We start from the raw sequence: 25805 nt of genomic DNA, 5'->3' as shown, positions 1-25805 counted from the left end.
ACATGGTTTAAACAAACATAAACATACGTTGTTCAAATAGACAGCAACACACATGATTTAAACGTACATGATTTAAAGGGACATTGTGCTAAAAAAAAAAATCAACTGTATTTTCTAGTTCGTAGATTTGTCATTACAACGACATCGTAATGGCCGAGAACAGAAGACAAAGGCTCCAAAAGGCTTCGATTGCTTGCACGCGGTTACCTAGTACATGCTTACATGGAAAGAAATCACCAACGTTATAGATTCGTAACTCCATGTGAAGAATTGCGTAAATATCATTTGAAAAATTGCGTAAATATCATGTAATTTAAGCTTTGCATAATAATAAATTATACCTGCTATACTAGTGGTTGATTCTATTATACTTGTAGACTCTAAACAAACAAAACATAGTATATTTAAATATAAATAGTAACATACAGGGTTTTATCATTTTACTATAAATATTTTACTATAATAATTTGACTACACGCATGAACATACAGGGTTTACTAATTAGACTAGAAACAGAAACATACAGGGTTTAATAATTTGACTACAAACAGAAACATACAGGGTTTAATAATTTGACTACAAACAGAAAACTTACAGGGTTTAATAATTTGACTACAAACAGAAACATACAGGGTTTCATAATTTTATCATAAACAGTAACCATAATTTAATTATAAATTATAAATTACTTGAATCAATAATGCTTGTTGACTCTGAATTGATAAACAAAAGAAGAACAAACCAAAATTACAAATCATACGTCATAGAGGCAAGAGAAGAGAGAGAGGGCAGTAACAAGCGTAATTTAACAATAGGCAGTAACAAACATAATTGAACTATAGGCAGTAACAAACGTGGAGATATAGGCAGTGGCATAAGAGTTCCGCTTTAGGCAATAATAAAAGTGGTTTAGACAGAAACATACATAGTTTAGATATAGACCATGGCATAAGAGTATATGTGCCATCTATAAACAGTGGTATATGTGGTGAAGATGTGGTTTTACTATAGACAATAATATGTGACACAGTGGTTTAATTATAGATAGTAATATATGGCAAAGTTTAATTATAAACAGTGGCAAATGTAGTGGGGTTTGAATATACACTGTACAAAATAATTATCATTAAAAAATGAGGCCGAATTTCGTAGTTTAACTCTTCTTAATCGATTTTGATTTCTTTTTTTGGGGGGGGGGGGTTAAAAGTGTAAATTATTTCTTCAAATTACGTGTTTTATGTATTTCTATGGAATTTTCAGTATTAAAGAAGCTAAATCGCTAGTCTTTGGCACCTAGAAATGGACAGATATTGGTCCCAACGCATTATAATAATGTATTATGAATGTATATAAACTGATTTACATCTATACGTTTCTGTTTTTACTGTAATTTCTAATCAGTTATGTTCGGCGAAATACGTGAAGAGTACAAATCGACTGGCAGTCTTTGGACTCTGGTTATGTTGTTCTAGTCTACACCGTTAGTATTTTACTGTGGGGTATGTTTAGCCTCGTTCACCGAGTCGCTTCATAACAAATGGCGCTCGAAAGCATTCTGGCATGCGACTCGTGTGCGAATTTTAAAATGTTCTCTTAAATTTTGGATATCAGAAGCCCATCTTTTCACGGTAAGATAATAACATCAATGTTAATTTGAATTGACCAGTAAGTCTTTTAAGCAGGAAATTTCCGTGACATTTAGGGATAAAATGTTTTATTCCATTCCATAATGATCCGTCACTGGACTCAGCGCTGTTATTTTACGGAATAAACGGTGGAATGACCAGGAATTTGCAGATTATTTCTGTTTGCACACGCGCAGTTCACTCGGATAACCTTCCATTTTGAATTGCATTTCAGATGTTGTAAGTGTTTGATCTTGTGTTTTTGACAATCTCATGATCTGTCCCTATCGATGAAGTAGGCCTCACTGATAGGTAGAGACAGCTGTAGAGAACCCGATTTGAAATCTTTATTTTATTTCATTATTCCATAGCAACGATAAATAATCATCCCTAATAATTACCATGTTATAGTATTCATTTCAACTTATTAACTATAATATGGACAATCACATTTTGTAAATTTTGGTATATTGTATGTCATGTATATCTTATTTCCATTATTTATAAGATCTATAAAGTGTAGTGTTATTCATCATACGTTAATCAGATTGTAAGTATTTTCATAAATGTATAAAAAATATGTTTTGATGCTTTAGATATAACATGTAATTGTCTGCGATATAACTTCGGTGGAAGCGTACATTTAACAAAGTTAAAATATAGATGTAACGTCATCCTTTGATGTTGGCGTATCATTATTTCAAATAATGGTACGGGCAATGTGCCAAGCGTACATTATGTTAAAATTCTGGACCCGTGTGACGTATTTCATTGCAAAGCACGTTGTTGTTGTTCTTCGTGTTTAACGTCCGCTTCCACCGAAGGTGATATCGCAAACAAGTCTTATTTTTCATTTTTATTATCTTAATGTACGCGCAGGGGTCTTCGCTGTGGGAGAAAATCGCAATACCCGGAGTAAACCCACGAGGTTAAGAAAGCGCGCCTATCTCCAAGCCACATACGCTAACACAAGGGATCGAACGTACGTGCAAAGCACGCGCGGGTGTCTGTATTTTAAGGTATCAGGCTTAAGACATCGTGTTGTTCAATCTCTTCAAAAAAAGTAGGGGATATTCAGAAACAATACAAACTGCGGAAATGCACTGCTGTTTTTATTAGAGATAACCAGTGTATGTTAATAACAGCCCCATTGCCTACACATGAACATAAACGGTTCATATGGGCGGCTTATCTGACGGCCCCATTTCACTCGCAAAGAGATAGCCTACACCGTCAAAAGTGAAAATGGACGTTTTTGATTTTTATCTTAATAATGAGTAATTGCTCCACCAATCCTCAGACATTCAGCAATTCGTCGTGATCAACCGTCCAATCACGATTTGGGGCAATCTGACCCACTCCTCAAATTTGACAATGAACCCCTCCCACGTGTATGGCGCTATTGGGTGTCGCATGTGCAGCTCAGTGGTTCTGTTTGGGCGATAAGTTCTTCATCTGTGAACATACCCTCAAAGCATGTCAAATGTTCATGACTATTAATCATATGGCAACCTGCATAGGTATTTGCATTTCAATATCCCCTACTTTTTTTGAAGAGTATATTACTTAATGTCTCGCTCTCGACCATTAAATCACACCTATTTCACACATTTCTTCTATGGGTTGTATTATCTCCTAATCACGTTCGCTTGAAGACGGTTAGAAATACCGATTGGCCTGTGTAAGCCGCACCGGTCTGTCTCAATAGCTGAGTTCCTATACCTGCAAATTGATAGTACTGCAAGCCTGGAACCGGCTATATGCACTGACACCTTGCCATCGTCTACCGAACAGGATTAGGATATACCGTATTCTTATGTTAGCGGTAAGGGGTTGTGCGTTAAATTAATGGTAAGCCCTTAGCGAAGAGTTAAATGCCACTTATACAGTTAAGATTTTAATTCTCTTTCAATTTAAACCGGTGACTGCCAGGCATGATACGCCCACATTTTGCAAGAGATGGATAGAGAACAAGCTAAAAAAAAGAAGCGATTTTTCGTACAATCAGGAGCCATAATCCAGACAGTTATGGTCTGAAATGCGCAAATATCGAAAGGGATTGAGATCTTTGGGATATAAAGATATATTTTAAGTTTCATCAAAAACGGATACAAATTTCTAAGGAGTCCACAATCTTCGTATTACATACCTTTACACAATTTGCGTTCAAAGAGCGACCATTTTGTCGACAATTTCGTTTCGATTTTTCTGAAATTCGAATTAAACCTTCATTATGGTGGAATTTTAATATATTTAAACTGTGTCCATAGAACACACAAGCTTTTTCGTACAATACAATCTTCTTATTACATACTTTTACACAATTTGCGGACAAAGAGCGGCCATTTTGTCGGACAGTTTCGTTTCGATTTTCCTGAAATTCGAATTAACCCTTCATTATGGTGGAGTTTTGATATATTTAAACTGTGTCCATAGAACACACACGCCTTTTCGTACAAATAGCGAAAGGAACCAAGATCTTTGGGACATAAACATATATTTTAAGTTTCATCAAAATCTGATAACAATTGTGACTTCTAGAGGGTCCACAACCTTGGTATAACATACTTTTACACTATCTATGTACAAGGAATCGCCATTTTGTCAAGCAATTTTGGTCCGATTTTCATGAAATTGGAACCCAATCGTCATTAGGTTGTAGCAGTGATCAATTTAAACGTTTTTTAAAAATTGGATAAAAATTGTGACCACTAGAGGGTCCACAAGCTAAAAACGTGATTTTTCGTACAATCAAGGGCCACCATTCAGGAAGTTACTATCCAATATGCGCAAATATCCAAAGGAACCACGATCTTTGGATTATAAATATACGTTCAAGTTTCATCAAAATCTAGATTGTTCACCACCTTGATATTACATACTTTTACACTATTTGCGTACAAGGAGCGACCATTTTGTCTGGCAGTTTCAGTCAAATTTTTACGAAATTCGAACTCAATCTTCATTGATGTGTAACGGTGATATATTTAAACGGTTTTTAAAACTGAATACAAATTGTGATTTCTAGCAGGTCCACAAGCTGAAAATGCGATTTTTCGAACAATCGGCAATCTAATTAAAATATAGATCTATATTTCGTTTCGTTTTTTATACTTTCGATGGCCTACACTACATGTAGATCTAACAAATTATAGTGGGAGTTCACGTTCTATGACGTCAGGTACCAAGCAAGCGACATTTGACCCGATTACGTCAGTCGTTCGATTAACCAATTTTTTATCTACTTTTGCTTTGTTTTGATTTCTATTGCCGCTAATGTCTACCCACACAGTTCCGCGCAAAAAGGGTCAAACGCTCGATTCGACAGACCATTTGATTGGCTGACCCTCATTTCAAGCAGAACACGAGTTAAATAACAACGCTCCCATATCCAAGTGTAGTAAAGACAAGTAAAATTAAAATTTTGAACTATAAAAACGAAACGAAATTGAATCTGTGTTTTAATCAGATTGAACAATCGGGGGACATAATCCAGGAAGTTACGTTCTGATATGCGCGAATATCGACAGGGACCAAGATCTTTGGGTTATAAGCATGCATTTCAAGTTTCATCAAAATCAGATGAACATTGTGACCTCTAGAGTTTACACAAGTTAAAAACGTGATTTTTCGTGCAATCAGGTGCCATAATCCACGAAGTTATGCCCCGATACATGCCTATATCGAAAGGAACCGAGATCTTTTCGAGATAGATCTATATTTCAAGTTTCGCCAAAATCGGATAAAAATTGTGACCTGTAGAGTGTCCACCAACAAATGGTGGACGGACGGACAGGGGCGATGGCATAATACATCCACATGAAAATTTGGGCGTATAAAAATATTCAGTTGAGAAGTGAGAGAAAAAGAGAAATGGGGTTTAACGTCCACTCGAGACAAACTAGGTCATTTCGGGACTAACACATGGTTCAATTTTATTTCAATAATTCGCCTGCGCGTAGGGGTCTTTGGCAGTGGGAGGAACCGGCGGACCCGGAGAAAACCCACGAGGTTGGACAGGCGACCCTACTCCTTTTTACGTACAACCGGGGAATCTAAACCACGCCAGTTGACTTAATATCAGACCTTATGATACAGCGTGCACGTGCTAATCATTCGGCCATCCAACCCCTCAGTTGAGAAGTGAATCAAGGGGAGGGGAGTGTTTCTCGATATTTTGTGGTTTATGGATTTTGAAATATGTTTTTAAAATGGGAAAGGTTCTGGAAACAAAAATTAGAAGAATTTTTTCCTGTATTTTTAAAAAATGAAATTTATGTTAATTGAAGAAATTTCTGTAAATTGCAGGAAAAACAAATACGGACGAAATTTTTCTGGTAATTTTATTTCCGGAACTTTTTACGTTTTTTACGGATTACTTTGTTACAGTATAAAGAAAACAAAATTCTGGTAAGTTTTGTTTCCAGAGCATGAAAGAGAAACAGATGACACTGAATAAGAGGCATTTAACTCTTCTCTGTTGTAGCGTGGGCACGGGCTTACCACTGACATAAAACGCAAACCCTTTCTGCTAAGATAAGAATACGAGATATCCTAATCGGTAGACGACAGCAAGGTAACACAAACCCGCTACTCGTCAGTGACTGAATCTGTTAGAGGCTTTCAGATGTAATCTTGTGGTGTTATCAATTTGCATGCATGTGAACTCTGCTATAGAGACAACCCGGTTATACTATCCGTATTTAAGCGTCAAAACATATTTTTAGACATTTATGAAAATACTTACAATCTGATTAACGTATGATGAATAACAATACACTTTATAGATCTTATTAATAATGGAAATAAGATATACATTGCATGTAATATACCAATATTTACAAAATGTGATTCTTCGTATTATGGTCAATAAATTGAAATGAATACTATAACATGATGATTATTAGGAATTATTATATATGTATAGGATTTGCATTTGCAAATAGAGAAATTATCCGTAAATTTTTGGTCATTCCACCGTTATTCCCGTAATATAACAGCATTAAGTCCAATATAGAATGAAATAAAACAGAAAACAAACCAAAAAACATTGACTAACGGAAAAAATGAGTTAAACTACGAAATTCGGCCACATAAAAATGGATAATTTTACAGTGTAGACAATAAAAAGCAACAGCAATATACATGGTTTGACAACATATGAACATGTAATGTACCTGTAGAATTCATACAAAGGGAGGAGGGGGCTGTGACTGTTATTAACGATTCCAGCGATGAGGAGACAATATCTTAGATTTAAAAAAAACAAACCAACAAACATAAATACACAGATACATGGCAATTAATTAATTGTATCTTTATCACTATAATTATAGAATTAAATTTTAGCTACGTTTGAGTACCAATAAAGACTCCGAAACTATCAGTGAATAACTGAGATATTCTTATTCTAGTTATTTTCAAATTGTTTTAAATTTATTGGAGTTTGTCGAATACCCCCTTGAGATGACACGCAGGCTATCGTGAATAACCTTGCTAGTTTAACCATCAAACCCCTTCCTAGTATTGCGATCTAATAACGATCATTATATAACTAAAAGGGGTGTAGATTTTAAATGCTCTAACATAGAAACGCTCAAAGGAGCTAAATCGCTAATATTTGGCACCTAGAAATTGACACAAATGGGAAGTAACGCATATAATAATGTAATATGAATGTATATAAACTGATTTACATTCAATCGTTTCCGTTTTACTCTAATTTCAAATCAGTTATGTTCGTCGAAATACGCCGGAAGTCTCAATCATTATCGAGTAAAATTATATCTTAGATATGATTCTTACCTAATACGTCCACTTGTAAAACAATATAGTGAGCAGCACCGTATGCTGAAATAGAAGTAAGTCCTGGTAAGTAAGTAAAACTCCCATAACACATACATCACCACCTCGCGGTTGACGTGAATGAGAGCAGTGATGACGTTTGGGGCGTAGTATACGAACATAGAAAATGGTGAACATATCTGCAATTCTGCGCCACTAAGAGCGTAGTTGCCTTCACACTTGAGATTTATTTCAGCATTTCACCGCGATCTCACTACGCTCTATAGAATTTTTGCGCTTAGTAAGGTGTACGTTAAGTGTGAAAGAGAGAGAGAGAAATGGGGTTTAACGTCCACTCGACACAAACTAGGTCATTTCGGGACTAACATGGTTTAATTTTATTTCCATAATTCGCCTGCGCGTAGAGGTCTTTAGCAGTGGGAGGAAACCGGAGGACCCGGAGAAAACCCACGAGGTTGGACAGGCGACCCTACTCCTTGTGACGTACAACCGCGGATTCGAAACCACACCAGTTGACTCAATGACAGGCTTTATGATACAGCGCACACGTGCTAACCATTCGGCCATCCAACCCCCCGTTAGTGTGCAGGGGCTTTAGTAAAACAAATTGAATATGGTATATAATGTCAATAAAAATATTATACAGATTTTATAGTAAGATTAATATAGATTCATCTTATAAAATGATTATGACCCAGTATATCTATGTATTATTATGTTTATAGCCAAATTATATCACATCCAGATGATTGCCAACAATCTGAGTTGATTCTGAGAAATAGCTTCTGTTCTCTAACAAATAGAGCGCTTACAGGATTTTTGTCGTAGGTGCAATCGATACACTATTCTGGGTGTCTGCCTATGATTCGTCGATGAATTTTAACAGGTTTACAAAAAGTTTTCGAAGTTGTATTTTTTTTACAAAGTTTAGGTAGATTCTAACGGACAATAACTTCGTGCAATCTTGGTCCACAATTTCAAATTTCAAAATAGGTTACCTCGTTGTGTCCAGTTGAACAATGCCAGCGAGTTTGAAACCCGGCCAAAGTTATCTCATAGTTTTTACAAAATTGTGACTGGACGGATGACCGGAACGAAGAACAAAAGGTGATCACAATATACACAAAATGTGGGGGTATATGAAATGAATTTTAATACTTTTATAACATAATAAATAAATTCTTGTTTTTTCTTTTTCAAGAATTGTGAATAATAAATTAGTACACACTTGCTGGTCCATATATGGCTATGTTAGCTCTGTGAAATGTGTAATTATGTGCTATTGGTTCGACCCACAAACATTCAGTTTCAATTAATCCAACATGGATACGGGCTTCGTCTTCAGGATAAAATTCCTGAAAATATAAATTACAAATGTTTTTGAATAGGCAAAATGGCACAGAGTCTTCCATGATAAATTTTGGATTCTATTAATTTCTATCAAACATCAACATTAGCATTGATAGAACGACATTTAAGTTAAATTCCAATGTGCTAACAAAGGTTATAACAACCAATCAATTACCTCCTAACAATTCGAGACGCGATTAACCAGAGATAGAAATATATTTATATAAAAAATATGAGTACTTACCAGACTACCACTTAATGTTGTCAGTGGCCTTTTAGCGGCATCGTTAGTGCATTCCCCATAATATAGTTTATATCCCGGACTTGAAGCGTTGAAATACAGGTTAGTAAGATAGCATTCCTCTTCTTCTTGTATGGTCAGTGACACCACTTTACTATTCGCGCCAAGTATTATCTACAAATAAACATGAACTGAAATGAAATGGGGTTTATCGCCCTACTTTTCTGCACCAATCGGAATAATGAAGACGGGCATACGTTATACAGTGCGCTAGGAGGGAAATTTTTCTCCGACAGCCGCGCTACGAGCCACTCTTATATCGAATTCCAATTGTCCAGGTTTGTTACGTGCACGCCAACGTGTACATGGGACCCCGGTTTATTGTCGCATTCGAACGACTTGAAAGATTCCAATATCTTGGAGTTCTTTATTCCTATAGAAAAAGAGTTCCATAAGGCTGGTACTATGTAGGAGGAAGTTCTATGTCCAAATGATTTAAGTCTATAAGTAGTAGGTACAGTTACAATGTATTCATACTACTATCTGAGAGTACTTTGAGATGTGTAGCCTGTTGCCTTCCATTAAGGCATTTATAAGCTATACAAAAAAGTTTAAAATTAATCCTGTTTTTGACTGGAAGCTAATGAAGATTTTTTAGGATTGGTGTTAGGTGGTAATTTTTGGTAGATTAAAAACAATCCTAGCTGAGGTGTTTTTACTAGCTGCTATATATATTAATAAATTTTTGAATGATACATTAGAGACGACTCTGCAGTCACCAATTCTTCATCATACTAAACAACGAACCAGCGATGGGCGGCATCTTTTGAGATTGGGTTGCGAGTTCGACCAATAGATCGCAGACAGAAGTAGCAGGTTTTGCAAATATGACTAACCTGCTTTCCAAGTCAGGTTCCGCATACAAACAATTTCCAAAATCTTTAACATTATCATCAAGTGAGATTTGTGAGTCGGCAATTGTAATAATAGTTACTGCTTTTTGGTACGGATTAACACGACTTCCGTTTTGTCATCATTTAGCTTTAGCATGTTCTTCGTCATCCATAATTTTATGTTTTTTGTGAACAATTTGTGGCATGGGGAAACGATGCTGGAAAATCTTACGGAACTTTCTCGACCAACACCAGGATCGTACCCAGGACCTCCAGTTTAGTGACCTCGCTCCTTACCCAATGGGCCACCACAGCCCATATGCTTGCTTGGAATTAAAGTAATTGAAATTCGACAAATATTATATATCAAATATTTATTTTCAATTTTTTTCTAAACTTGAACAAGTGGTTGCCATGCAATAGTGAAAGTATGGGCGTATAAAAGGGAATCCAATGACCACACATCTTGTGACTCACCTTTTCTACAGCTGTATCAGAAGTAATATTTACAGTCGTAAGCACTGAGTCACCATCAATTGCCCCTGTCAGCAAACTCCTCCATTCATTATAACCTTAAAAATAACGTTCATTTTTTAGGTTTGATTCGGTTATCTATAGTGTCACACACAAAACATATAGTTCCCTCTGTCTTCCCATATCGCCACGCATTGCCCCGACGACCTCGTGGCAATATTTGGTAACGCCTTTTTCCGCTTGGCGGCACACAGTTTTGAAATTTTCAAACATTCGGCACGCATCAATGTTCGTGCCAATGCGTGGCATTACGAGTCAGCGCTTGTAGTGGATTACCATCTCACGCACTAACACGCACCATGGGCAGTGTTCACGCATGGTTCAAGCACATGGCACATTTGATACGTGGTAAATTTTAGAAAATTTCAAACTTCTCTCTAAAACATGGCCCGCCCGCCGTGAAGATTTGTCTGATTCGATATAATGCGATATTTTCACTTATTATTTACAGTCTAGGTTTCATCAATGGTTTAAATCTGTTCAACTGTTTCCAAATCATGAAATTTCAAAACCGGCAGTGATTTTAATAAAAGGCTTGTAATACTTTAATCGTTGAGAATTACTTCCCCTGTTATAGTGTTTGCGTCAATGTTTTCAATGTACTGATCTTGATATTTTTTGCAAGGACATGACCGATCATGATATGCACTAGTGAAGCCTGTTTCATTAGGCTACACAGCCTTGCGGGCGCTTACGATCTATTCACTTTTCGTATCTATTAATTATATACAACGTCCAGGTTATATCCATGTGTAGGGTGCCTCACAATAAACAAATATCTCTAAATATCTCGACAATTACACCACAATATTTATATATATACCAAGCCTTGAATCAGTTTCGCACATTTATAGTCACTAAATAAAGCTATGATCATTTAACTATGAATAAATAATAGACTGAAAAATGGTCTCGCTTAACCAGTCTACCGATCATCCTCCGTCTGATTGACAGGCCGGGATAATCAAGACTACTTTTTTTTACGAAACATAGCAGAAAGCTGGAATAAGGAACTGAAATTAGAAAGACGCGCGTTAGACAACTCAACAATTGTTTTAAGAACATTGTAAAATTTAAATGAAACCACTGCTAGTATCATGTTCTTGCCTAACCCGAGTGTTTCAGAGATATTTGTACTAAACCAAAAGATGCCGCTCCTAACGGTATAGTTAACGATAAAGCAATTTAAAAAATAAAACGAATATAATTTCTAAAGCTGCTGTAATAACCAAAAGGCGAAATATTACTGCTATTCAGAAACGTCAACAATAGATTTTTTACGGCTGTAATAGCTGATAGATGTGTAGAGAACGTGCCAAGGATATTTATAGACTCATAGACTCTTGTTCTGAGTGTTATTGCATCGAGTGATTAACCAGAAATCACTTCGAGACCAGCCACTGAAGCCTACACATTCGCCGTTTCGAGGGGGTTGGATGGCTGAATGGTTAGCACGTGCGCGCTGTATCATAAAGTCTGTCATTGAGTAAACTGGCGGGGATTCGATTCATCGGTTGTTCGTGACAAGGAGTAGGGTCGCCTGTCCAACCTCATGGGTTTTCTCCGGGACTCCGGTTCCCCCCCCCCCCACTGCTAAAAGACCCCTACGCGCAAGCGAAATATGTAAATAAAATTGACCCATATGTTAGTCCCGAAATGACCTAGTTTGTGTCGAGTGGACGTTAACCCCCCTCTCTCTCTCTCTCTCTCTCTCTCTCTCTCTCGCCGTGTCGAGTTCAACGTTCAGTAGGGAAATTTTGGCTGCATGGGGCACCCTACCATGTGCAACAAGTGGTATCAGATCAGGCGTTCTGTAAAGAGTAAGTATACCTTACAACACTAGACCGGCAGGTGTTTATTGATACATAACAATGTCCAGTATGCATAGTAACACATGATTATAAATATAGATACATAATAAAGTATACATAAAGTATAAAGTTTTGAAAGTTTACCTGTTACATTATAAACATTCCACACTCCTGCAGAACCACAAGTTTGATAAATATTTCCTGAGCAAGTACCCGTGCACCCGGTTGAACTGACGCCAAGTGTGTTAACACAATAACATGCGGCAGACTGCAAAATAAATAGAATATAACAGACCCATATTCAATTCCATTGTATTATCTAAATCCTGTACGTGGGCACAATTAGATTCAAAATTCCTTACATACTTTTAAAAAAAAAGTAGGAGATATTCAGAAACAATACATAACTGCGAAAATGCACTGCTGGTTTTATTAGAGGTAACCAGTGTATGCTAGTAATAACAGGCCAATTGCCTACACGTGAACATAAACAGTTCATATGGGCGGCTTATCTGACAGTCCCATTTCACTCGCAAAGAGATACACTGTCAAAAGTGAAAACGGACGTTTTTGATTTTTGTCTTAATAATGAGTAATTGCTCCACCAATCCCCAGACATTCAGCAGTTCGTCGTGGTATGCTCCTAATAAACCATCCAGTCACGATTTGGGGCAATCTGGCCCACTTCTTTTGCAGTGCCACGGCCAATTCTTGCAGTGTTGTCGGTTGACGTCGACGAACACGTCTCCCGATCAAATTAAACGTAACACACTAAAGCAAAGATACACTAAACAGTTAATCTTATGCAAGAACCGATAGGAAAGCAAACATGGATAGGATAAACCAGCAAGAGGCAGTTTTCATCAACCCTTCCTTGAAGTGTCAAATTTGACAATGAACCCCTCCCACGTGTATGGCGCTATTGCGTGTCGCACATGCAGCTCAGTGGTTCTGTTGGGGCGATAAGTTCTACATGTGAACATACTCTCAAAGCATGTCAAGTGTCCATGACTATTTATCATATTACAACCTGCATAGGTATTTGCATTTCAATATCCCCTACTTATTTTGAAGAGTATATATTAGTATATTTTTTCTATTCATGTAATTTTCAAATCATTATCTAATTTCTTTATTTATCTGTCGTTTTTAAATTTTATTCCACTTTATATATTAACGATTTACCTGTTTAATATCGCAAAAAACTTAGAATTTTGACACTTCCACGTTAGCAACCGTCATTAGGATGTGGTTTGGTGTTGCAGCTATTCGTGCGCAATATAGTTGATAAGCTCCCCATTACCATCGCGTTAACTATGTTCATAAAGAAGGCGAAGGCAATAAGCCGTAATTATCATGCATAAGTTCCGACCATAACAGTCTCTCATGGACATGGTCCGCAGACCGTTCATGTCCGCTTCTGTTAAGCTGATACCGCTCTACCCCACCTCCATACGAATTCTATTTGGGATTCCCGACCTTCTATTTTGTTTTGTTCGTCCAAAAGTATCATTTTTTTTGACAGGCGTATATATTATTCCAAAATGTACCTTTATTTCCTGGATGACTTTATTCTATATGTCCCCTTTCTTCCTAAGCACTCTCCGAGTTTCGTATCTTTACGAAAACTTTGGAGATTTCTAGATGGAGGTAGGAAGAAAATAAAGACCGTTGGTTTTATGGGCTTATCAGTCCAGAAATGTACATACCAATTTTTAAGGTGGCTACATTTTCTACCTAACTAATTTCAGAATTTATTCACCATATGTACCCTTTTTTGCCGCGCATAAGGAAGAGTATACCCCAGTTTTTTTTAGGGTTATTTATATATTTTAACACAAATAAGGCGATTAAATATTATTTGTTTATTTTAAATATATCTTACCAAACCACCAAGTCCAGCATAAGTTTTAGATAGAGCCGAACAAACTGACACACAATCATCTATGGTCGTTGCTGTCGCATTTGTTGCAGTTACACCCCCAGGAGGCGTCATGCACCCTTCATGAACTAAAAATAAATAAAGGCAAGTCTTTAACTCAATATCATCCACAGCCTTCGAGATTGCAAACAAGACTTATTATTAGTCAATTTAAATCAACATTAGTGTTGTTATCTTACCGTGAAAAGATAGGCATCTGATATTTAAGACATTTTAAAATTGGCACACAAATCGCGTGCCATAATGCTTTCGAGCGCTATTTGTAATGAAGCGACTCGATGAACGAGACTAAATATACCCCACAGGAGAATACTATCGATGTAGATTTGAATAACCAGACGTCAGAGACCGCCATTCAATTTAGACTCTTCGCGTATTTTGTCGAACATAACTGATTAGAAATTACAGTAAAATAGCAACGATTGCATGTAAGCCCGTTTTTATACATTTATATTACATTATTATATGCGTTGCTACCCATTTTTGTGTTCATTTCTAGATGCCAAAGAACAGTGATTTAGGTCCCTTAACAAAGAGGACATAACTTTTTTCAGGTACGGTAAGGCAATCAGGGGACATGCCCCACCCCCTTTCACTGATGATGCAAGCGCCTCGGTGACATTTTCATCCAGAGGCCCCATGCAAGCTTAATCCGGCCCTGGATGTAGTATGCATGCATATATAGCTCGGGTGCAGCCACCCAATTGGGTACAAGGTGTATCGAATTAGGTAGAAAACCTGCCATCAACTGTCATATCTGATCTACTTTGGGAGCCGCGGTGACTCAGTGAGCAAGACACTGACTCGGTCTTTGGTGATCCTCTGTTCGATCTAAGTGTTGACCGAGTAGGTCTTCGAGATTTTCCGGTGTGGTTTCCCCTTTTCAGATGTGCAGAATAGACAATGTCTAGTCGGTTCGATGGAACGATACATCGATGTCCTGTGTACAGATTGACGTGCACATTAAAGATCCCCTGACCGCTGGAATTTGATAGATGAGTATACCGTATAGCACGTCTTCATTAACATAGTCGGAGCAGAACAGTAGGACTTAAACACCATTTCATCCTTTTTTTAAATTTTCTTTCAAAGTTATATCATTATCGCACGAATTTCAATTACTGGGTCCGCTTCCAGTTATATTCCATCTCACCGATATACCCAACGCCACCCATGACTGAATGAACCGTTCCCTTATTGGATATGCTGATATGAACTTCGGCCACCACCCAAATATCCGCCTTTTTTATTAATTGTGAAACAATAAATAGAATTGTTACCTGACGCTGGTATACCACCAGTGCCAACCAGTACCATATTGCCAAACGTTGGTGGGGTAATATATCGATTATATTTAACACTCATTAACTCAGGATTAGTACCACTAGTAGCAACCAACTGTGCATCTGGAAAACTTTAAAAAAGATATACACTAATTATATATATAGATGACTGATTGGATTTTACAATACATGTATAATGAATTCGATAAACATTTTCTATTTTCTTTAAATTCAATGCAAATAGCGAAAATATTTAACTTTGATTTAACAATTATTAACACTAAACAATACCTCCCAATACCACAGAGTATTACATAATACTACATAATACCTCCTAATACTATAGCCAATGCCACACCATACCTCCTAACACTACCAATACTACACAATATCTCCCAATATTACACAATACCTCCTTACACTACCAATACTACACAGTACCTCCAAATACTACCAATACTACATTATATCTCCCAGTACTACACAATATCTCCCAGTACGACCAATGCTACACAGTATCTCCCGATATTACACAATACTTCCCAAAATTACACAATACATCCCAATATTACCAATACTACACAATAACTCCTAATACTACCAATATTACACAATACCTCCCAATACTACACAATATCTCGGAATACTACACAATAACTCAAAATACTACCAATACTACACAATATCTCCCAATACTATACAATATTTCCCAATATTACCAATACTACTAAACAATATCTCCCAATACTACATAATACCTCCTAATACTTCACCTCCTAATACTACGAATACTACACAATACCTCCTAATACTACACAATACCTCCTAACACTACCAATACTACACAATACCTCCCAATATTACCAATACCACCACATTATCTCTCTATTATCTAAATTGACAGAATACTTCCATTACATAAAAAAATTAAAACAATTCGCAAAATTAGCAAAACATTGAACCAAAAACTGGAATATCTCAAGCGCCTGAATACTAGGTGAATATTACTAAATATTCTAACCCAATATTAGAAAATACAACCATATGTATCCGTCACTTTGCTAATGACTCACGCAGTATTTATATGCAATTTTAAGAAATAAATAATAAACATTTTACCGTATGGAAAGTATCCAGAATATGTCATGTATATTAAATGCATGGAAAATATTCAAGCTCATATTGAAATGCCCACAGTTCATTTCCCGGTTGACATAACCACCCAATATCAAAAGTAAGCCTTATGTGTAATATACTGAAGCACTCACAAAATCAATCAATTACATCAGGGTATTTTGAAACTGGACACGACCTATCCCCCGACACACCGTCTGTTTATTACGGGATATTTTAGAACCCGAAAACGTACAACTTTCTTAGGTGATTTAGCCAATACTGGAGATCGATCATCATGACTGCGATTAAATTTTGGTACTTGGCTTAATCCACGTATATTCTGACTACAGAATGGCTGGAATCTACCGAGTCCTGACTGATCAGAAAAACATTCAGAGATTCAGTATAAAATACCATATTACGTACGATGTTCAGATTGATCAATGTAACGTTACCAGTATTTGTATACCTGTGGGTAAAATAAGACGTGGCTGGGAATAAAAAAGATAGAAATCCAATGATTTTTTGAATTTCTGTGACCGGTAATTAAAGTGAAAGACCCGCAATTTTCAACATATTTAAAAACAATCACTCCTGTTCCTGCATCACGGGCAAAAATCGAGTCTTTTATTTTATTATTTTATCAAAACCGAAGTGGCGTAAATGGTTCATCATGCTTTCTCATCGCTATAGAAAGCATACAGATTTGGCATAAGTTTAGCGCTGTATCACTCCTGTTCCTGCATCACGGGCAAAAATCGAGTCTTTTATTTTATTATTTTATCAAAACCGGAAGTGGTGTAAATGGTTCATCATGCTTGCTCATCGCTATAGAAAGCATACAGATTTGGCAAAAGTTTAGCGCTGTATTTTGTTTGGCTGAAAACCTGTTTATGTCTTATACACGTTCAATACACCCCCCCCCCCCCGCCGCCTACATAAACAGAAGAAAAAAAGAAGATAGTCCGACCTATTGGCTGTTTGTTTTGGTCAAGTAAAAGGTATCCACGACTATGTTATTTTATTTGCCTAATCGGTAGGTAAAGAATAAAATCTAATAATAATGATAACCGTTTATAAATAATTAAGTGTCTTGTGGTCATTTTGTTACGCGTATACAGTGCATACTTCAAAATCATTTAATCGAAAAAAAAATCTACCATACGTTTAAAAGTGAGCTTTTGTTTTCATGATGGTGAAAACTAATGTATTAATATTTTATCGACAGCTTGAAATCTCAGACGTCAAACCATTAAGAGAATCGTAACGGACAATAATCGATGCAGAAAATGACGTCGAAGATTAATTAAAAGGGAGTTTCGTACCATCTAAACCATCCTCGCAAAACCAGAGAAATTCTAAATTTGTAGCTCTGCTGGTCAAATATAGTGGCGTTGCCAATATGGAAGTGGTGGTTGGGGCTGGGGTCCTTTTGCCAAGTTCGCAGAAAGTTGGTATGACTCAAGATTACCAACATTATTGGAGAAACGCATCTAGCCCAAGACTACTAATTGTAACCCCTGATTTCATGATATCTATTTATGGCAATTCTTTCATTTTCCCTTTTTGTTGACTTTTTGGTCTAGAATTTGTTTGATTTTACATTTTCTGTCAGGTTTTGGTATGTATTTACAATTTTGTGGCAAACGGATCTGGGGTTAACGTAAGGCAGTGTCTTGTTGTTTATACCCTTAACGATATTTACAAGATATGCCATAATCATGCGTTTTCGGTGGGTAGGCAGAGTAGGCAGCTTACCCTCATAATTGCAAAAACAAAAGAAACCGAAAATGTTTGATAACACTCGAATGCGATGAGATTTCCACGTGCCATCCCTTTGAACAAGTACCCTCCCTTTAGAAAAAAAGTGCCCTCCCTTTTAGAAAAAAAGTGTCCTCCCTTTAGAAAAAAACTGCCCCTCCCTTTAGACAAAGTGCCTCCCTTTTGACAAAGTACCCTCCCTTCTAAAATAATAACCCCCCTTCTGAAAAAGTACCGTCGAATTTCGAAAAAATTACCTCAAATACTGATGGTAATGCCCGCACCAATGTCATCATATTCCTATTGCCCTATTTACAATATTGTGCCATTTTTCCTGTTGCCCCTCCCTTGTTAAAAGCAGATCCTACGACACTAATATTCCTCAAATAATGGATGTTACACAGAACCTGATAGTTTTAGCTATTAAACAGATACATTACAGACTGTAGAGTAATACATTTTAAAGAAACACTCTACTTGTGGAACAGTTTGCCGATTTACGTTTTTAATATAAAAGAGTTTCTCAGCTGATGGGAGAGTGTATATACTTAAAGTGATTTCCATTTGTGAACTACAATATTCTGAAAGTCGACAAATCTCTACAATAGGAAAGCATGACCAAATGTGTTTCAATTATGCATTAAAACTCCTGCAGATACTCTTGGCAGATAATATTAACAAGCCAGGGTCACTTATAAGCGTTGGGTGAAATCTTTTCATCCGACTGAATCCAAGCCGTGACGTAATCTATAGTTTATATAAAAAAAAATAAATTAGGTTTTATAGGTTTAATTATAATTTTATAGAACAAAAGTAAAGATAATTTCAATCAATCAGATTCATTGGACTTCAACCATTACAAAACCAAACCGCATAAAATGTTTAATTATTCATGTAACGAAGTAAATTTTGATCCATTTGCTTTATGTAGCAAAATGTAAGAAGTGTCCTGCATATAAGATCAAGTACATTTTAGATTAAAACATCAATATTTTATAATAAAAGCAGAGAATGAAGAGAATGGGACCTATGGATAATGAGAAACAGACTTCTAAATAAATGATAATCTCTTTTGAATCCTTTGTCATTTGTTTACAATTGATTTTATATAACAATCTATCACGCCCAGGAGAGAATCTTAAGCATGATTGCACGCTTTGCCATCCAAACCACAGATTTGTGTAGATGCTCAAACAAAAGTTTAGAGTAGGCCTATAATTTCCAAGTCCTAATTCCATTAAAATCACATGCCAGTTTTGCTTCGTAATATTTTTGTTGTACACCATTAGCATCTGACAAGTTTTCTTTGAAAACGGTGCTCAGATCATGTGAATTTCTTCATTTATCAAAGTGCCTGTATTGGTACACAAGACTGTCTTCAAGGGGTTAATTAAGTCAATTTAATATAGAAGAAACCAAGTTCTCACTCTTTTAATAAATTATTGTACCAACTCCCCTGCTAATAAGAAATGAACCGAGTATGATTTGTTTAAGTAGATTGTTTCTTGTTTTGTTAATTGATATCGTCTGAGAATGTGTGATGTCCCAGTCACTTTCATCAGTACAAAAGAACACACTATCTGATCTGGGTCAAAAATAAAGTGCATAATCTAGATTATTAAAGCCTTGTTGCTTCCTACTGTAATTTAATATATAAAAAGATAAGGATTAAAAGGCGTTCTTTAGACTATTAAATAAAATACTACGTTTGATGCCATCTTGACCTCGAAGAACATGTTATTCTTTGGGGTGTTTAAATGGCCAGAACATATTTCAGTGTGTATTTACTGGAACACTTCAGCCGACTGGTCTTCGTTTATTGAACAAAACTGACATTTTATACTATAGACTAGATCAGTCGGCGATGACGGGTGGATTGGTGTGTCATCAGCAAACAGGTCGAAACGGTATTTTAGATATAATTGCAGGTCATTAATAAACATGGTAGATAACAATGGACCAAGGACAGATACTTGACGCAGCTGCGACGCAGCTGAATCTTTAAGGAAGACTCACCATTACTTGAAATGCACGATGGTTTGAATAAGAAATCAAGAACCTTAGAGTAAATTAAGAGAAATTGTACTTTGAATATCTATTTAGCAACAGCTGCTGATTGAAAAATCGATCGCTTTCCTAAATGTACTATCCCACTAGATGAAATGAAATGAAATGGGGTTTAACGTCTTACTGTTCTGCTCCTATACTGGGCTTATGAAGACGGGCATACGCCATACACTGTGCTATGAGGGAAATTTTGCCCGGGCAGCGGCACTATCGCCTACTCTTATATCGAATTCCAACTGCCAAGGGATCTTTTACGTGCATTCCAATGTTTACACGGGACCTCGGTTTTTCGTGTCATCCGAAGGACTAGACAGCTGTCCTTGTCAGGCCCTCCGTCCTGCATCACTGACAAGGGGAAACCACGTCGAAAAATCGGGATGAACTTTCTCGGCCAATGCAGGGATCGAACACCCGACCTCCAGCCTGAGAGCCAGCGCCTTACCCACCTAGCCACCGTGGCTCCACTAGATAAGAAGATTAACACAAAAATGTGTTGAAAATTGAAAAAGAAGCAGAGAGAATTGTCTAGAAAATAAGTGAAGTGTGTGTATGGGTGATAGAGTCCCACTCTTATTGTTCATTCGTTATTATTGATTAACTGAGATTTGATTCCATTCAGTTTACAGAACACAATGTGAGTTATGCCCAGGAAAATGGAATAAAAGTAGTAGAAGGTCCTAAATATTATTTCTTCATATCTCCTACGTGTCTTGTAGATATTTTTATTCGTTTTGGGATCTGCAAGTAGTACGCCTTTAAACCACTCCAAGGAAAAAATTATAATCATAAAATGGTATATTTGGTTTTCAGAATAGCTATACCCAATTCTTCCATGTTTCAATTTACGCTTAAATGACAAAGAAATCCTAAAATTCTGTATTTTTGCTAATAAGAATGACAAGATACAGCAGTTTTCGGTAATCGTTCTAACAATGCCAATGCAGCCATCTTATAACGATAATGAACGAAAACGAGACGTTTGAACCGGGCACCAGGGACGGTTGATCACAGGAAGAGAGGGAAAAGGTTTGACATGATGAAATTGTGGGTGATACCTGGATGCCAAGAAACGGGATTACTGCCGATCCATGTCCTGACCGCTTGACCCCTGGGAGGACCTGGATGGCAGCAAAATGTTACATTTAATTACACATTATGTATGGAAAAGCGATTTGTCGTAGGTTTTGATACACAGAGGACACTGAATGGGAAAACATCACCGACAGCAACTTTCAACTGACCGTGACCTTGAACAGTGACCTTAAAGTGAACACCAAAACCCATTCAATTACACGTGATGAGGGATGGATAAATCTTGTTGCAGATAATTCAGCACATTACATATTACCATGGACCTTATAATACATCCATAATATTACCTTAAAATACCAATGACAGCTATTTTAACCTGATCGGAAGTAACGTAGTTTAAAGGGCACATTTATTCATACATTGTGAGGGAAAGCTCGAACATTCTCAGAATCATCAAGCTAGTATGTAAGATATAAAAACACCAATGGCAGCAATTTTATCTTGACCGGAAGTGCTGCCAGCAAAATTACGTAACACAGTTCAAAGGTCACGTTTATTCATACATTGTGAGGGGAAGTTGTAATTAAAATATGTGTAATTAAATGTCAAATTTTGCTGCCAACCAGGCCCTCCCAGGGGTCAATCGGCCAGGACACGGATCGGCAACAATCCCGTTTCTTGGTATCCCCCTGCCAAACCATTTTCCTCCTTTCTCCCCTGGCGGCCGGTATAATTCTACTCAGGGCTTATATTCCATTCATTAATACGACCCAGGTCAGGCCAACTGAACTGAAAATATAATGATAATATATTAATATACTAACCCATATAACGGTTTAAATATTGTATTTCCTTGACCACAGCTAACTAAGACTTTACTACTAGTTACGTTACAATCAACAATCTCCTGTAATAATTCACCAACTCTACTGTACACTTGTATTCGAGCCTAAAATACAAACAAAACATCGGATGTATATGTGAATTGACGTGAATTAAAAGCCCGCAAAGACAGACCGTTCACATGTATCTAAGAGGTGTGCTGTTATTTTAATTAAAAGACTGCTTTTATGATCACACCAAGTGAAATCAGTAGATACCCATATAAACATCAGATGACTATAATATAACTTAGACATGATCGTCTTGAAAACAAACATTGGGACCAAAATATTTTAATAGCTCACTATTTGTGATTATGTGTAGTCTTAAACTCTATCGTTGAGGTTTTAATACAAGCGCTGCAAACAGGCTACAGGTGCTTCAATTTACCCGACAGTGTGAGGTGAAGATTTCTATTTGGTTATTTTTTGTTTTAAGTCGCGGCCACATCTTACGGTCCTTAGTTAAACGTATTGAACGTAATTAGACGTAGTTAACCGTAGTTCAACGTAGTTATAAACATAGTTTGAACTTCAAGAAACCCATGATTCGACCATGTTAGCCCTATGTTCAAAATATCTCTACCGTTATCTTGGGTTCAAACACCCTAATGTGACCGTAGTTTTATCGTACTTGACCCTACTTGACCCAGGACAACTACATAGGGTTGGAATACGTTTGAATTACGTTCACGGTACACCCATAGTACTGTTAAGTACGGTTAACTAGGGTCAACTAGGGTATAGGGACAAGTAGGGTAAAGTAGGAACCCATTCACCCTATACTTCAACCTAGTTGACCGTAGTGGCACTACGGTGAGCAACGTTCAAATGAACTACGGCCAACCACATGCGTGACCGTAAGATGTGAGTGTGACCGCGATTTTAGTCAGTTCATTCCTAGTCTTTCAATCACCATTTTGGTTCGTCAAACACTTGAGATTCAGGACCCATAATTGCAATGTTATGCACAAATTTTAGCAGGAAAGGGATTATAAGTCAGTCTACTTTACTTTAGATGGAAAGGATTTATATCGTAATTAAAATGGTTATGGATTTTATCGTAATTAGAATGTTTATGGGTTCTATCGCAATTAAATGGTCTCTATCGAAATTAAAAGGGCTATATCGTAAGTAAAAGGGCTAGATCACAATCAAAGGGATTATATCGTAAACCAGCGGCTTCCTGGCAGGATACGCCCACATTTTGCAAGAGATGGATAGAGAACAAACTAAACAAAAAGCGATTTTTCGAACATTCAAGGGCCATATCGAGTCGAACCAAGATATTTGGGTTATAAAGATATATTTCAAGTTTCATCACAATCGGATCAAAATTATGAATTCTAGAGGGCCCACAACCTTGATATACCATATATTTACACTATTTGCGTACGAGGGGTGGCCATTTTGTCCGGCAGTTCTGGTCCTATTTTCACGAATTTTAAACTCAACCATCATTAGGATGTAAGGGTGATATACTAAAACGGTTTTTCAAATCGGATAAAAATTGTGACCTCTAGAGGGACCACAAGCTTAAAACGCGATTTTTCGTACAATCAAGGACCATAATCAAGGAGCCGAGATCCTAGGGAGATAAACCTATATTTGAAGTTTCCTTGAAATCGGATAGCAATTGTGACCTGACGGACGGACGCACGGACAGGGGCGACGACAATATGCACCCACATGAAAATAATAAAAGGGTTTTATTGTAAATACAAGGGTTATATCGTAATCAAAATGTTTATATCGTAATTAAAAGGTTTATATCGTAAATAAAAGGGTTATATCGTAATTAAAAGGGATATATAACAATAAGAAGGGTGACATCGTAATTAGAAGGATGATACAGTAATCAACTTACGTTTTGTATATCATATGCGGTCAAATCGGTAGTACTCAAATAGTCAGCACCATTCAGAACTTGGAAAATATGTGAAACATTTTTTGTATCGTGGTCACCTCCGGTTGCAGGACCTTCCAGAAGTTCAGAAAACGTCTGGTGTGAATTATGCGTGGATACAGCTATGGTAAGTGTTGTAACTGAAATGCAAAGAGAAAAACATAAGTTTGTTAAATACATAGAAATTGTGAAATACATAGTAAGTAAACACACCGTAAACACCCACGTATAACGCGCCGCAATATATAACACGCACCAGTGCCGGACTGGGCCCACGGCCTAAGCTCATTAAAAAAAGTGGGCCTAAGCCTATAAAGAAAAAAAGGAAAAGAAAAAAGAAAAAAAGGAAAAGAGAAAGAAGGGGGGGGGGGAGAAAAGAAAGAAGGAAGGAGAGGACAGGACACAGGACAGGACAAAGAAAATATAGGAAAAAAATGACTGACAAACAACACAAAAAAAAAGAAGTGTACTACAAGGAAAGAACTTTATGAGTTTGACCTCATTATACCGAGAACCGTGTAATTCATCTTTTGTTTTTGACATTGAAGAGAATTCTCAAATTCATCTAATTGTATCAGGAAATCAAAAATTTGCCTTGTTCTGCTTTGGTCTGAAATGCTTGGAAAATGGGTTTGCGGTTGTCAGTTTTCAAAATTGAAAACTGCTCGCGCGCCCGTGACACGCCTGTCGGCGCGTACTTGTTTGGTCCTTGGTCAATGACCTGACAGGTGGGCCTTCGGCTCACCAGTCCGGCACTGACACGCACCCGTGTCTGATCCCGAGAATTCAGGAAAAATTGATAATCCCACATGCATACACGCAGAAAATTTTTACCGTTGTCATCAACTAGAGCACACGAATCACCCACTGTATTAATCTATCGGAACGGCAATATTGCCGATGTATAATGTTTTTATATTAGTCTCGAGGATCAGTTGGGGGGGGGGGGGGGTCCATCAAATGGGCACAAAACCAAACCCAACATGTCTAGAGTAAGGTTTTGCGTACAATACGATGCCGAGTGGTAAACAGTCCGCCCTTGGGGCGTTTTCGAGATATTCGAGGTTAAAGGTCAAATGAGGTCATTTTCACTCAACGTAAATGCGCAGCCATTCTTGTAACATGAACACATGCTGAAAATGATCGAAAGTAATCACCCTTTCAATAAAAATGTAAACATGCTAAATTCACCCTTGTTCTTTGTCACCCCGAAGGTCAAAAGGTCAAATTTTCCGTTTTTGCACTAGGAAGATTTAAAGCAATAAATGTCAGCGTAAAATACAAAATCAAAGCGGAATCTATTCTAAAAAATAATAGGAACATTTAAAATTTATGTTTAGGTGTTCTAAGTACCGAACTTTTACTTTGGAACGTCAAAAAAGATCTTGCATAACAGAACCAAAACACTTCGAAACCTGTTTCAATAATAGGTAAAAACAAATCGAAATCTTTCCGATTTAGTTTCACAACGATTGCTATACATAATGAAACTAGTTGTCCGAAAAACAAGTTTCATGGCTGGACTACAGCCTATATGCCGCGTCACGAAGCCTGCCAA

At 37.0% G+C, this 25805-nt stretch overlaps 1 protein-coding gene across 3 annotated transcripts in view; it reads right to left on the bottom strand.

Annotated features, from left to right (window-relative positions):
• The window catches only part of LOC126827844 (uncharacterized), a 60977-nt gene that overhangs the window by 10793 nt on the left and 24379 nt on the right, over nt 1-25805 (bottom strand). For 2 of the 3 annotated variants that reach the window (XM_050557410.2, XM_050557412.2), the window contains exons 2-12: nt 24209-24387; nt 22285-22409; nt 15482-15615; nt 14145-14269; nt 12404-12527; nt 10392-10486; nt 9025-9195; nt 8659-8785; nt 7431-7475; nt 6803-6874; nt 342-380 (exon numbers count right to left, since the gene is read on the bottom strand). In XM_050557410.2, coding sequence (XP_050413367.1) covers nt 342-380; nt 6803-6874; nt 7431-7475; nt 8659-8785; nt 9025-9195; nt 10392-10486; nt 12404-12527; nt 14145-14269; nt 15482-15615; nt 22285-22409; nt 24209-24387 — 1236 coding nt within the window. The remainder of the gene's footprint in view (nt 1-341; nt 381-6802; nt 6875-7430; nt 7476-8658; nt 8786-9024; nt 9196-10391; nt 10487-12403; nt 12528-14144; nt 14270-15481; nt 15616-22284; nt 22410-24208; nt 24388-25805) is intronic. The other variant, XM_050557411.2, reaches the window with a different exon arrangement.

Source organism: Patella vulgata, chromosome 7 (genome assembly GCF_932274485.2).
Source record: "Patella vulgata chromosome 7, xgPatVulg1.2, whole genome shotgun sequence".
NCBI classification, from domain to species: domain Eukaryota; kingdom Metazoa; phylum Mollusca; class Gastropoda; family Patellidae; genus Patella; species Patella vulgata.
Note: the sequence above shows the minus strand (reverse complement) of the source record. Positions and strands in the feature narration are given on the sequence as shown.